Here is a 15,810-nt window from a genome sequence, read left to right on the forward strand (position 1 = left end):
TCACCTAAATTGCCAAATTTAACTTTCTTGCATGTTTGGTTTTGCTGCCTCATTTAGAAAATACTTATTTACACATTTTAAACACTTTAAATATCCAGGAAAATGCCTCAGTTTAGACTTCCTGGCAAAACAAAGAACTTATTTTAATGGAATCATTGGATTCTCCTCAAAATCTTGGTCACTCCTCACAGGCAGAAGATGGTGATTGTGTGAAACCTTAAACTACAAACTTCTGATCACATCCAAGTTATTCCCACGTGTGAAGAAAAGTATTCAAAAATAACCACAGGACTTCTAATAGGTAAAACTTTAAGAGTCAGAGACATGATTGGATTTACACAGCAAAAAATGTCATTTATACAATGGAAGAGGCAACATCAAGCAGGAGCTTCTGCTACAGAGCTGGGACTGAGGAGGTTCTAAGGCTCAAACAGATTATTTCCCTGGGCGGCAACTCACAGAATTCCTTTTCTATCTGAGTTTATGACATTATTTTCTGAAGAAATAAAAAGTAAATGTGGCAAATCCATTGCCAGTGCTGGATTAACTGCTGTGCTCATCTCAAATAATTTTTTCTCATATTTCTATTGTCCACAAAAACCTTTATTCCCAAGTTGCTGGAATAGAGGAGCCTCTTAGTTTTAGTATTTTAAACCTTGCAATATAACTTTAAATTCATAAATGAATTGGTTTGGAAATACTTTGTAAAATTAATAATTTACCTGTTGCAGAGGAGTTAAATCTTAGCTAAGGCTAAAGCATCACATGATCCAACCACAAAGAGCTGTTTATACATCATGCAACAGATTAAAAAAACCCTCAGTTTTCAGTGAATCTCAAGATTATTTATATAATTCATAGAATTTAAAGCAAGTATGGTATAAAGCTAAGGACCAAGGGTACAAATTAATCTGTCATGAAGCATTGAATCTATTATCCAGCCTTCAAAATAACAGAGTGAATTTAAAAGCTGATTTTGAGGATACAAGAGCATGGACTAAAACACCCAAGAGAGAAAATATCTAAAATAACAAAATCATGAAATAGTTAAGGCTGGGAAAGACCTTTAAGATCATCAAGTCTAACCATCAAGCAGCCCCACCACCATGTTCATCCCTAACCATGTCCTCAAGTGCCACATCCATCCATGTTTTGAACCCTTCCAGGGATGGGGACTCCACCATCAATATAAATAAATCAACATAAAATGACTTGGGTCATTTTACAGGACTTGGTATCTGTGTCCCCACCATCCTGAAGACCGAGAAAAAGCAGCCCAAGGTGCCCATACTAAAAATAATTGATGTTTCATCAGGATATACAATATATAATTAATATTTCTAAGGAATTCCACACATGCTTTATGCTCTTACGGGCTCATTTTGCATGGAATGAACAAACATAAAGGGAGACTGAAAATGCAGTTTTATCCCCGTTTTCCCATTTTCTTTGCCAGAGACCAGGAAGAAGATCTAATTTAAGGTGCTGAATAATTAACAGGGATAAGCCAAGCTGAAACAGTGTTAAGGAATATCTGATGATTAAAAGTTGACTGAAACATCTAAGCCAAAAAAACAAGAGTTAAAGAATTCTCCTCTCAGCACAGGTTCCTTATTTCACAGTCCTTTTGATTCCTCTTTCTGCTGAAACATGGCCTGAAGGCAGTGTGAACATGCATCACACCCAGGGTTATTTCTAAAGAAAAAGCCAGAGAGATAAATGGGGACGCGTTAGAAAAGGCAAGGAGGAATCTGAGATGAAAAATGTCCTGACTCAGTAACTATCTGCATCTTAATTGAGGAAGTGGGATGGGAGTGGTCGGAGATGGCAAAGAGCACCTTGGAATGACAGAGCAGAAATATCTGTGTGTACTGCTAGGCACAAGGATGGTTGATTTCTTCTTCTTCAGAAGTTCAGATTACAAGATGTGGAAGATCTTCAGGGACAGGCTATCCAGGAGAATTGCTCTACCACACCGTCAACAAGGACTCCATGACTTCTGTTGGAGAGGTGGCTTGGGAAGGGAAAAACCAAAAAACTGCAGGGCCACAGTGTGATCTTTTGATCAGAGACCTGTTCCAGGCAGGCAGGGAGATGATGATGAATTAGGAAATACCACAAATACGGGAAAAATTTGTTTTACAACCCAACACCAGGAGGGAACATCAACATGGAGCTCATGAGCTTTAATGGGACTGAAATGGGACAAACATGGAAAAGGTGTAAAATATGGCAACAAAGCATAAATACTGAAAATAACTAGTGAATATAATCTCCCCATGTATTTCAATAGGGAAAGCAAAGATTACTGGTTCATAAAAGAACTCACTGAGTAGGAAAATGCAATTGTGATGAAGAATTAATGATCACTGGCATTTACTCAGACACATGTAACACTCAGTTTTTCAGAAGCAATCATCCAGCAGGGTTTGGATGTGGAAGAATAAAGGCAGTTGAGAGTCATCAAGTTTTGCATGATTGTTTTTATTTTCCTGATGACATCAATAAAAGCCTTCCAGTGCAGGCAATTTTTCATGGCTCAAGGGAAAGGGCAGAACAAGGTGACCTGCTGCACCCCACGGAGCCGATCACCGGTTTAGGGCTCTCTGCTCGCTGACTTTAGGGACCTTCTGAGGGGTACCCTGCAAGAACTTCACAGCATCACAGTCACAGAATCTGTTGAGTTGGAAGGGAGCCACATGGATCACCCAGCCCAACCCTCAGCCCTGCACAGGACCAAGAGTCACACCAGGTACCCCAGAGGATTATCCAAACACTCCCTGAGCTCTGGCAGCCTTGGTGCTGTGACCACTGCCCTGGGGAGCCTGTTCAGTGCCCAACCACCCTCTGGGGGAAGAACCTTTTCCTGAGATCCAACCTAACCCTGCCCTGACACAACTTGAGGCCATTCCCTGGGGTCCTGTCCCTGGTCCCCACAGAGCAGAGATCAGTGCCTGCCCTTCCTCTTCCCCTCCCCAGGAAGCTGTGACTGCAATGAGGTGTCCCCTCAGTCTCCCACCACAGAGGGACACAGGGCACACAGACACCAGCTGGGACAAAAAGAAGGTAAATCCGTGGATAAAACCCACTCTGTTCCACCTTCTCTCTATTGACTCCTCCTGCAGCTGGAATTGTGTGAAGGTGCTTTTACTCTGTAGATTTGGGTTTACTCAAATACAATGGAAATTATACACTTAAGGTGTTTTGAGTATAACAAGCCATTTCCTTGCACACCATAAACCAAACATTCCCGAGAAAGCAGAGCATAGAGTCTAAGCACGACCAAATCCAATCTCATTAGTAACAGGCAGAGGGAACTCTCTGTGTTTTTAGCTCCCGGTCGTTCTGGGAGGAGCTCAAGGTTCTGGGATAATTAAGAACAAAATGAGCGGAAGGTGGGCTATGATGATTCTCCACGATTATAAATGTTCTCCCCTCCCACCCCTTTGTGACATGAAGTGTTTATCTGAAATTTAGTGCCACTGATCAGATATAAACTCTTCCGAAAAAAGAAATCGTAGAATCCCAGAAGCCCAGACTAGTTTGGGTTGGGAGGGACCTTCAAGTTCATCTTGTTCCACCCCCTGCCAAGGGCAGGGACACCTTCCACCACACCAGGTTGCTCTGAGCAAGATGAGCTTTAAGGTCTCTTCCAAACCAATCTGTGATTCCATGAAGAATAATTAAGGCAATTTTTCAGACACCCTTATATAAGTTGGAAAAGCACTTTTACAATAGGAAAGCAATATAACACATCTTTCAGCCTCTTCTCTGTGCAGCAAATATATTTATATTAAAAAGCCTAAAGGGAAAATTCATAGTAGTAGTCAGTTACTAAAATATTGCCAATATTTTAATAACGTCATGCCAAGGTAGTAAAGCCTCCTGGAGTAGGAGTTATTAAACTCAGTCAGAGCTGCTATTTGAAGAAAACAGGTCACCAGGAACGATGCAAACATTTGTAAAGTCAAAGTGTGGCAAACAGTTTCCATTGTGATCATAAACTTGGAAGAAAGTGGAACAGCAGCTCAAAAAATAGCAGGAGAAAGTGAAGCTTTCCCCCAGATTTAGATCCCCTGGACATGTTCTGAGCTGATCTAAATTCCCTGTTCCACTGACTTCAACACGCTTCAGACAACCTGTGATTTTTGCAAATCTACTTCCTAAAATGGGATTTGGGGAGTGGGAAGGATGTGAGGATAGAAATGTTATGGCACTAATGTTTGTAAGTCACAAGAAAGCGTTTTACCATTCGATTATGAGGTTAGTGGAAATAATAATCACTTTTCTCCAGCAAATTTCCCATCTGGAGGAAGGTAATGGGTTGGGATATGTTTGATCTCTGAATATCTTTTTTGGAATTTCTGTATTATTCTGTTTATTTTGTCACTTTGGAGTAAAGTCTAAGCCACAGAAGGGCATAAGAATTGTAACTCTATAGGTTTAAATACCTCCAATTTGCAAATTTAACCTTCAAATTGGCAAATTTAACCTCTGCAAAACACCCACTACTATTTGAGATTTATTCTGCCAAGGAAGAATCTGATCTACTTCACTTTATATTGTTTTAAAACCAAATCACTGTGTCCTTTTTATACAGGTTTTATGCTGCTGCTTAGAAATCTTCATATGTTGAGTCTCATCCACATTCTCACCACTTTTAAAAAATAATCAGCATAAATAAGAGTTACAAATAATTTCAATTAATTTATGATCATTACATCAAGAACAGGAAACTACTCCCACTTTGCCTTGTTCCTATCTTATTTCTTTGCTAAATGTTCTGTAGTAGTGGGGACCTGGCACATTAATTTGGTGCAAATCTGGTAGTGGGATAATTAAAAGTCTGGTATTCCCAGAGCAGCATTTAATTTCAGGTGTGAAAGAGTTACAGCATTGCTGGGGGATTGAACAGGGAATAAAAGAAAGAACAACCCATAACTCATAAAAATTTTGATTTAACCAGTTTAGAAAATAATAAGTAAAGAAATAAAGGAGGAAAGAAAGGAACCTGTATCCTCCCCACCAGCATTTACTTTCTACATTTATATTTGTAAATTTTGGGGGACTAAAAGAAATAGAAAGAAGTGGGAAGACATGGAAAAAAGAAATGGAAGAATGTCAGAAAAAAATGTCATTGTTTTCCACATTATAGTTACAGAAAAAAATAAAGGTACACTTGGAATTCAAAGGATAGAAAAAGTCCCATTTCATGACATTTAGTAAGAGTAAATTTTTCTGGGTGAAAAATGTGTTTTCCCCCCAAGCTTTTTTTGCAATATATAATTGTGAAGCCAAAACAGATACTTTAATTATACCTGCACAGAAATATTGTTTTCACACTTTAATTCATTATCCAGAAGGAAAAACTTAATGAAGGGCATCCTTCTTGTGTCCATCTCTCTTTCAAATAATTTTAATGGCAAACTTTAAATGAGGCTGACCTTCTGTGCTTTGGAATTAGAAAAAAACTCATCTAACGTTCTTTATCAAGGAAGATATTTGAGCACTGACAGAAAGATATTATAGAAAATAGGAACATTTATTTTTCACAGACTTTGTGGCACTTGAGCACACAGAAATCCTGTTGTGACATAAATAGTGGCAGCAAAAGCTCAGAGATTCCTCACAAATGGAGGTGTTGGGAGAAAAAGGCAAAGTAGAAAACACTGATGTGATATTTTATTGCCTGCAACAGGTAAGACCAAATAATGATTGTCCCAGTAGAGTCTGCATTTTGACAGCAAAAATAATAAGCAGCAAGTCTCAGAAATAAAACCGTGTGGCTAAAACAGAACCTCTGTTTTCACATGGTTTTGTTACAATCAGAACCTAAAACTGTGCAATCAAGAATTAAAAACTTTGGTTTATATTTTATATCTGAAACCAGATCAAGATAAAATGGCTAATTTTAACAAAAGGAACAAAATCCTCCATCTTTATCATCATCATCATAATCTTATTCATAAAGTCCTTTTCTTCCTGACTCAAACTAGGAGTAAAACCACAGCTATGAAATATTTTGGAGTGCAGGAAGGTTGCACCAAGACAAAGCAAACTGAGGGAACCCAGATAACTTCAAAACCAGAATATTTCAGAAAAATGCTTGTTTAAACCAACAAGAACAGAATGACACATGCAAATGTCTGCAAATGAATGTCAAAGTGCTGAGTCTCACAAAGAACCTCACAATGTAATTATATAATTTCTGATAAAAACGTTTCTGAATTATTTCAGCCCATTTACCTGATAATCAATTTACCCAATAACTAGTTCACCCAATAACCCTTTTATCCAAAAACCAATTTACCCACTAATCCCTTTCCCTAATAACCAGTTTACCCACTAACCATTTTACCCAAAAACCAGTTTACTCCACAATCTGATACATGGTCAGTGTGTTCAGAGATAAACACTGACATATCTCCCTGTGACTTCAGTTTTTTTCAGCTTAAGTAACACCCTGTTTTTAATAAAATATATTAAATATATATATTAATATATTCCATATAATACTGTGCATCCATTATTTTTCCTATCAGATTAGGACCTGTTTAACTCTTCCACATCTCTATTCCATCTGGATCTTTCCCAAATGACATCTCCCTTTTTTCTCCCACGTCCCAAAGGTTTCTTTGTCTCCAGTGAAAACACTCTGATAAAGAGTATTTGGCTCTATAGGTGCTCTCTCAGATCAATGACTCAGACATTTTACATCCACATCTTTTCTTCCCAATCTGATTCCTGACTGAAGAACTCCTCATGTATCAAAAATCTCTGTTAATCTCTCAGGACGTGACCTTCTAACTGTGCTATTAAATTTCACCCAGTTTTTAAAAGCTTTCACCTTCATAATTACTTAATTCTGCCAATTTTAGAGGCTGTCCTTGAGATATTCAATTTTTACTTCTCACAAAGGAAATTAATTCTGAGCAATAGCTGAAGACCAAGGGAAATCTTGGTTTTCCCTGACATCAGGTGCCAGGGACTCACACCCTTGGTAATGTCTCCATTGGACATAATTTCCTAACATGCAGAAAAACAGAGCTGAAATTCCTACTGTCTGAGCCAGAGAGGAGCTGAGAAGCCACAGCTCCAGTTGGGCACCAGTGAGTCACCCAGCAAATACAGGTATTTTCTCACAATTACAGTCCTTTCAGGCTCTAAGGCACTGGTGACTCACCGACAACAAATGAGGTCCCTACAGTTTTTCAATTTTCCAGATGTCTACTGAAAGAAATCCCCCAGAACCCTGCAAAGGTGTTTTCCTCTGCCCAAACAGCTCTCAGAGCCAATATCCAAGTGTTATGATACGCTCAAGGATCTTTGAAACATTCTAGACCTGGAACAACCAACTGCACAGGGAGTTTCTGGGTTTTTCCTGAGATATGAAACACTCTTGATTGCTCTCAGGAGCAATGTCCCAAAACATTCAGTTTGGGAGTGGCAGGTCTGCTGACATCTCCTGATGTGAAGAGCAATGAATATTTATGACAGAGTCTGTTCTCAGAAAATACAAAATTCAAGCAAATTAAGCCTGGAACCAGGCCAGGCTTAAACACAACAGTTGGATAAATTAAAAACTTCTGCTGGAAATGTTCTTAGAACTTTCTTTTTCCAACTAAGATGTAAATTTAGTTCCTAGATTTTGTTGAATAATTGGGAATTTAGTTCAAAATACTGTAACCATTGACAAAACCACAGACCCTCACCATGCCAACAGGGACAACAATGCTCGTTAGGAGGGAACAGCTCTGAGCTTTGGGTATGGAATGCTCAGGAATGTTTGTTCACAAAAATTGGGAAAACTGGTAATTTCAGTCTGGGGTTGGGTTAATTCTGGACTAGGTTGGGTTTTAGGAGCAGAAAACCAGAGTGCACTTCTCCAAGGACAGGCTCTGCTACCAGCAGAGTGAGAGTCATCAAGCAAATAACTTGGTCAGAATCTCCCAAACGCTCCAAAGATTTCAAGAGGAAAAAAATTAATTCTAATTCTGTTGCACAAATTAAAGCTTTACTAAAATACTATAAATTATTTGCAATATTGGCCAGAGGTTTCCAAGCATTTCTAACTGCTCAGAAGATCCTGGAAACCGGCATCAGGATGATCTTTGATCAAACCACATAGAGGGAAAATAAATTACTGATTTTATAGAAGAGTATTGGGAAGATCTAGAGGCTGAACATATAAATATTTTCAGTGGGTTAAAACTGCACACCCAAAAATATTTTATGCAGAGAAAGTGGTGCTGGCAGAAAACGGGAACATCCGGAAGTGCACCGGAGTTCCAAACTGAGGCATTAAACTCCTTTCTAACAAGCCCCAATCCATAGATATTTTTCCATTGGTGAGGATCCCTCTTCCAGAAAACAATTACATAATTCTAGTCTGGATAGAAAAGCAAATTCCCTCTTTTATGCAGTGCAGCATGGAAGGGATAGAAATTTATTGTTCAGTTCTTTACCATTTCCTTTTCAAAACCATCGAAATGTTGGTCAAATTCCAGCAACAAATTATAGAAACTTCCTTTTTTTTTTTTGTAAACAGCACCAAGAAACACCAGCAAATTGATACTTCCTCCATACTCTGCTGATACAGACTTTTTAATTGTTCTGAAAAGCACTAAAACCATTTAAATTCTGTTCAAACCAGTGTTCCGTTCGGTTCCACAGACGGTGTTTTCAACACATCAGATTAATTCTTGGTGAGGCAAACAATCTGTCACATCACCACTGACCAGGGTCCTCTCATCTGCTACTTTTCAATTTTGTTTATTTATCTTAAAATGTCACGTTGTAGATTTTGGCCATTCATTTACACTCAGTTAATGTACCAGGATTCATCTTCCACCATGTCACAGAATCACAAATCTTTGCTTTTTGCTAAAACCCTTCAGTAAAATTTCTTTAAATCATAAAAAAAAAAAAAATACACTCTTAGCCGAAACTACACCATTGCATCCCTGCAAATACAAATATTTTGCACTTTTGGCAATTCCATGTGAATAAATGTAAATATTCCATCACTTACTTTGGTAGAGTTTTCAAGTGGTTTTCTCTTAACTCCAAAATTCGCAATTTGACAAGTCTAGAAATGGGATAGAAAATAATGAGTTCATTCAGTGAATTAGTTCAGGAATCCATAAGAATCATTTAAAATTACTTATTTTTAAAGGTCTGTTTCATGTACTACAGTCCAATATCCAGTTCTTCTGGGGTACCAAATGTGTTCAGAACCAAATGATTTCATGTAAGGGCAGACACACTCAGACAGGACATGTGTGTCCTCAGCAGAACTCTTCTGAAAAGCTTTGACAGAATTCACCTAATACACAATGGAGTTTGGAAGGGCTGTTGTGTGTAGGTTCAAATTCATACCAACACTCAGCACGTGTCCTAGTTCTGCTAAAAATACTGTAAATTAAAAGGAGACCTGCGAGGGGTAGTAGAATTTGCAGAAATTTTCAAAGGAAGTTGTGAACTGAAGAGCAATTGCTTTTTATCCTTCAGCAAATCTGGAAATACTTGAGAGAAATGAAATTTTACTCCGTTTACTTTGCTCAAGTCATTAATAAAATAGTTTAGAATTACTGTGAAAAGCTGATGTATTCCAGCCAGGCTCAGCTCTGGTCAGGGCCAGGCCTGTGCAAAAGCAGCACTTGATTTCCCCAGGCCTGAACAGACCAATGTCACTGCCAACAGAGCTGTGTCACCTCAGGATTAGTTTTAGAGTGCTGGGTTGGTGTTCCCACTTGAACCATAAAACATACAGGATGGACCAGTATAAAACTGGTATTAGGCGAATTCTGTAACAATGCCAAATCTTTTTTCTGTTCATATTTTGTCTTCTGAGGTTTGTGCACAGGTGGACAGCCCGGGGGCAGAAAGGCCAACCATCAGCCTTCATCACGTGGAATAGTCTCCCCATATCTGCCAGAGTTGAGCAGGATAGGGATCCACCAGCTCCTCCTGCCCCCTTTTATGGTAAATTGGGTCAACTTTGAATTCCACCACCTCTGCTTTGTCCTTATCTAACATTTTTTGGCTCTGTTTCTGCTGCATTTATTTTTACCCTCATTCTGCAGCCCTTCTGCTCCACCATCTTTTGAATCTTCTCTCTTGTTCTGGTTTCACATGCTGTCTTTTAGCCCTTTCTTTCTTCCCTTCTGACTCACAACCTTTATCTTTCAGCCCATTTTTCAATGGCAGAGCCCATATTGCTGTTTTCTGCCCTTGCCACAACTGAGTTGCACATTTGATGAAGGACAGGTACCTTCAAGTTCTATTTCTTCTCACTTTTTCCCTCAACTGCCAAACTGCAGCACTTCATCACCAAATTATTGCTGACACAACACTCCCTCTACAACAATCATTCATCAAATTCTGCTGCAAAGCCAAATTCTCTGGTTTTTGTTTAGTTTTTCAAGAGAAGGCAGATTTAAACCAGTCCCTTAGAGCCTAAGCCGGGTTCAAATGCACCATCACTGTGCTTTGATGACTCATCCTTACCTTCCAAAGTTAGCTGGAAGAAACTCCAAAAAGGCATCATTTAGATAGAGCTGGGTCAGATTTAGAAGTTGTGTGAAGCCATCTGGCAGCCTAAAAAACAGTGAAACCCTTAATGCTCACCTCAGCGTTGCCATGGAAATAAAACAATGTATATTTAGAAGGAGAAAGGTGACTTTCCCTCTCACCTTCTTTGTCTATCCAAATTCTCCAGAAGAACTTACTCATTACCGACATTTTTGCTCATTCTCATCTTCTCCACATTACAATAACCACATGAAATAGCCTTTTCCTCCTTCCTAGGTGAGGGTTTAAACCAAAATGTCTTTTTCTTTTTCTTTTTCTTTTTCTTTTTCTTTTTCTTTTTCTTTTTCTTTTTCTTTTTCTTTTTCTTTTTCTTTTTCTTTTTCTTTTTCTTTTTCTTTTTCTTTTTCTTTTTCTTTTTCTTTTTCTTTCTTTTTCTTTTTCTTTCTCTTTCTTTTTCTTTCTTTCTTTCTTTCTTTCTTTCTTTCTTTCTTTCTTTCTTTCTTTCTTTCTTTTTCTTTCTTTCTTTCTTTCGTTTTCTTTCTCTTTCTTTCTCTCTCCCTCTCTCTTTCTTCTTGTCTCTCTCTCTCCCCCTCTTTTTCTCTCATTCTTTCTCTCCCTCTTTCTCTCTGTCTTTTTAAACTGACATAGTAAAAATTCATCCTTTCACCTCCTTCACTCCATTTTATAAATCCTGGTTTTACAACCCAGATTTTTGTTACTATTACTGCAACTTTTTGGAAGGAAAAAGTGTTGCCAAAGCCCCAACCAAGAGGTTTTCAGTGGCCAAACACATGAAACCTCAGCCCCTGTGCTTTGCCAACCCTTTCTCTGCTAAGTGGAAAGACCCAATATTCATTAACAGAGTACTCGGATCTTAAAACAGATTCACCCCCTCTGCGTTTGAAACAACTAGAAAGAAATTTAGATTAATCCTGCAAATGAACTTGACACAATTCATTTAACTCTGAGCTCATTTTCTGCACCTACAGAATGCAAACCCAGCTGCTGATACTCACTTGGACACGGGGTTCACACTGGCTTCGATAATTGTTAAACATTTACAACACTTGATATTTTCTGGAAAATCTTGAATTCCTAAAAAACATGGAAATAATTATTATTTACACAAAAGACTGTTTATTTGTTTTGTTCATAAGTGAGTTCATTTGGTATTTTCAGATCAGACTTCAGCTCCAACAGGAAGGATATACACATTCAGTATTACAGTCTAAAAGTACTTAAGCCCTAAATAAACATATCAGATCCTATGCCTTGTACTACAACTATTATGCTAATGCTTGATTTATATAATCTTCTAGAGCCAAATAGTGACATCATCTGTACTGATATTTGTGCCTTTCACTTCTTCCCAAACTGCTTCTCTTTATCTCTTTGGAGAACACACAGAAGCCTGAGAGTCTCGAGGCCTCCACTGGTAAGAAATTTCCCAACATTTCCAGGACTGCCAAAGCCTCATTTTTAAAACAAAGACACTTGAGTTCAGGCTTGCAAAAGTTTTTTAGGTACCTGAATGTGTAAATGCATAAGTGCAGATGCACATCACCAAATTGATCTATAGAAGTCCTTGGAATTGTTTACCCACAGCTCCACGTGCTTAAATCCTTCACACAAGAGCCCAGTGAGTTCTAAGCCACTTTGGGCAGTGGAACAGTTCATAAGTGCACTGAAAAGTGGCCTCACACTCCTCTGTCCTATTTTTTGGGCACAAGTCATGTGATGCTAAACCAAAGTCTTATTTTTAAAATTAAAATTAGCAAGGTAGACCCTTATGGAACCTTCTCCAAAGTGCCAGGTAGGACACCATAATACAGAACCAGACCACGAGGTTCTTAACATTAGGAATTAAAACTTCATTATTGCTCATATTCACCACAGTTCCTTAAGATACTTTGGGTCTCTCACCATTTTTACTGATGTCAAGCTCTCTGAGGTTCACGAGGCTGGCGATGGTGGTGGGGAGGCTGGACAGGTCGTTGTCAGGGATGCTCAGCTTCCGTAAAGCCTGACAGTTGAACAGTTGCTGCAACAACAACAAAGAAAAGACAATTTACAGAGTTTCAGGGGGAAAAAAACCAGTTTAGGATCATTATTAATATACAGAATGGTCCTGGGCAGGGCTAGGAGTTTGACTCAGTGATCTTTGGGGGTCCCTTCCAACTCTGATTCTATGAAATACCACAAAACTCCACTTGCTCCAGAAGAATTCAATCCTCAAAACATATTTTTTTCAAGAGCACATTCTTACAGTTGATAGGAATAAACCAAATTAGCAGCAGCAATGGTCAAGGAGAGCTTTCTGTCCAAAACTGCATATTTATTGCAATCAATATTTTGTAAGTATTTATATTATTACATCTTTTATAATAATTATATATTATTGATATGCTTCACATGTGTCATATCAATTGAAAAAAATTTGTGTCTCGTGGTAAAAAATAATTTTTATTTTATAATTTCATTACATCTTTTAATTATATTTTCACTGCACGCAGATTAAATTAATCATCTTCAAGTTATGAAAATGCTCTGGCATTAACACAATACTACATTCTTTCTATTCCCCCTCAAAATTCAGGACTTGATTCCTACTTTTCATTCAAATTCTAATTTTACAAAGGCAGGTCCCCAATTTTCACCAGAAAATTCAGTGGGTTCTGGAAAACAACTGCTCTTTGCAAGCACATCGCAAGGGTCCTTGCAGTATCAGTGCAGCTCTTGCCAGATTTAGTCTTTCTCATTGACTTATTTGTGAGAATAAAGTCCATAAACTCACCCACAGCCTATCTGGGAATGCAAAATAATTTAATTTCCTAAATAGAAAACTCAGCCAAGTATCCAGGGAGGAGAAAACTAACACCAAGAGGGNTCTTTCTTTCTTTCTTTCTTTCTTTCTTTCTTTCTTTCTTTCTCTCTCTCTCTCTCTCTTTCTTTCTTTCTTTCTTTCTCTTTCTTTCGTTTTCTTTCTCTTTCTTTCTCTCTCCCTCTTTCTTTCTTCTTGTCTCTCTCTCTCCCCCTCTTTTTCTCTCATTCTTTCTCTCCCTCTTTCTCTCTGTCTTTTTAAACTGACGTAATAAAAATTCATCCTTTCACCTCCTTCACTCCATTTTATAAATCCTCGTTTTACAACCCAGATTTTTGTTACTATTACTGCAACTTTTTGGAAGGAAAAAGTGTTGCCAAAGCCCCAACCAAGAGGTTTTCAGTGGCCAAACACATGAAACCTCAGCCCCTGTGCTTTGCCAACCCTTTCTCTGCTAAGTGGAAAGACCCCATATTCATTAACAGAGTACTCGGATCTTAAAACAGATTCACCCCCTCTGCGTTTGAAACAACTAGAAAGAAATTTAGATTAATCCTGCAAATGAACTTGACACAATTCATTTAACTCTGAGCTCATTTTCTGCACCTACAGAATGCAAACCCAGCTGCTGATACTCACTTGGACACAGGGTTCACACTGGCTTCGATAATTGTTAAACATTTACAACACTTGATATTTTCTGGAAAATCTTGAATTCCTAAAAAGCATGGAAATATTTATTATTTACACAAAAAAGTGGTTATTTGTTTTGTTCCTAAGTGAGTTCATTTGGTATTTTCAGATCAGACTTCAGCTCCAACAGGAAGGATATACACATTCAGTATTACAGTCCAAAAGTACTTAAGCCCTAAATAAACACATCAGAACAGATCCTATGCCTTGTACTACAACTATTATGCTAATGCTTGATTTATATAATCTTCTAAAGCCAAATAGTGACATCATCTGTACTGATATTTGTGCCTTTCACTTCTTCCCAAACTGCTTCTCTTTATCTCTTTGGAGAACACACAGAAGCCTGAGAGTCTCGAGGCCTCCACTGGTAAGAAATTTCCCAACATTTCCAGGACTGCCAAAGCCTCATTTTTAAAACAAAGACACTTGAGTTCAGGCTTGCAAAAGTTTTTTAGGTACCTGAATGTGTAAATGCATAATTGCAGATGCACATCACCAAATTGATCTATAGAAGTCCTTGGAATTGTTTATCCACAGCTCCACGTGCTTAAATCCTTCACACAAGAGTCCAGTGAGTTCTAAGCCACTTTGGGCAGTGGAACAGTTCATAAGTGCACTGAAAAGTGGCCTCACACTCCTCTGTCCTATTTTTTGGGCACAAGTCATGTGATGCAAAACCAAAGTCTTATTTTTAAAAGTAAAATTAGCAAGGTAGACCCTTATGGAACCTTCTCCAAAGTGCCAGGTAGGACACCATAATACAGAACCATACCACGAGGTTCTTAACATTAGGAATTAAAACTTCATTATTGCTCCTATTCACCACAGTTCCTTAATATACTTTGGGTCTCTCACCATTTTTACTGATGTCAAGCTCTCTGAGGTTCACGAGGCTGGCGATGGTGGTGGGGAGGCTGGACAGGTCGTTGTCAGGGATGCTCAGCTTCCGTAAAGCCTGACAGTTGAACAGTTGCTGCAACAACAACAAAGAAAAGACAATTTACAGAGTTTCAGGGGGAAAAAAAACAGTTTAGGATCATTATTTATATACAGAATGGTCCTGGGCAGGGCTAGGAGTTTGATTCAATGATCTTTGGGGGTCCCTTCCAACTCTGGTTCTATGAAATACCACAAAACTCCACTTGCTCCAGAAGAATTCAATCCTCAAAACATATTTTTTTCAAGAGCACATTCTTACAGTTGATAGGAATAAACCAAATTAGCAGCAGCAATGGTCAAGGAGAGCTTTCTGTCCAAAACTGCATATTTATTGCAATCAATATTTTGTAAGTATTTATATTATTACATCTTATATAATAATTATATATTATTGATATGCTTCACATGTGTCATATCAATTGAAAAAAATTTGTGTCTCGTGGTAAAAAATAATTTTTATTTTATAATTTCATTACATCTTTTAATTATATTTTCACTGCACGCAGATTAAATTAATCATCTTCAAGTTATGAAAATGCTCTGGCATTAACACAATACTACATTCTTTCTATTCCCCCTCAAAATTCAGGACTTTATTCCTACTTTTCATTCAAATTCTAATTTTACAAAGGCAGGTCCCCAATTTTCACCAGAAAATTCAGTGGGTTCTGGAAAACAACTGCTCTTTGCAAGCACATCGCAAGGGTCCTTGCAGTATCAGTGCAGCTCTTGCCAGATTTAGTCTTTCTCATTGACTTATTTGTGAGAATAAAGTCCATAAACTCACCCACAGCCTATCTGGGAATGCAAAATAATTTAAT

General features: G+C 38.1%; 1 protein-coding gene across 1 annotated transcript in view; it reads right to left on the reverse strand.

The window, feature by feature from the left end:
- The window catches only part of LRRC7 (leucine rich repeat containing 7), a 120,199-nt gene that overhangs the window by 44,379 nt on the left and 60,010 nt on the right, over positions 1-15,810 (reverse strand). Inside the window, exons 3-6 of the mRNA XM_027891059.1 lie at positions 14,906-15,023; positions 13,994-14,072; positions 10,510-10,599; positions 9,032-9,088 (exon numbers count right to left, since the gene is read on the reverse strand). Coding sequence (XP_027746860.1) covers positions 9,032-9,088; positions 10,510-10,599; positions 13,994-14,072; positions 14,906-15,023 — 344 coding nt within the window. The remainder of the gene's footprint in view (positions 1-9,031; positions 9,089-10,509; positions 10,600-13,993; positions 14,073-14,905; positions 15,024-15,810) is intronic.

Source organism: Empidonax traillii, unplaced genomic scaffold (genome assembly GCF_003031625.1).
Source record: "Empidonax traillii isolate 1590-97213 ecotype Southwest subspecies unplaced genomic scaffold, ASM303162v1 scaffold309:size1915965, whole genome shotgun sequence".
Taxonomy (NCBI): domain Eukaryota; kingdom Metazoa; phylum Chordata; class Aves; order Passeriformes; family Tyrannidae; genus Empidonax; species Empidonax traillii.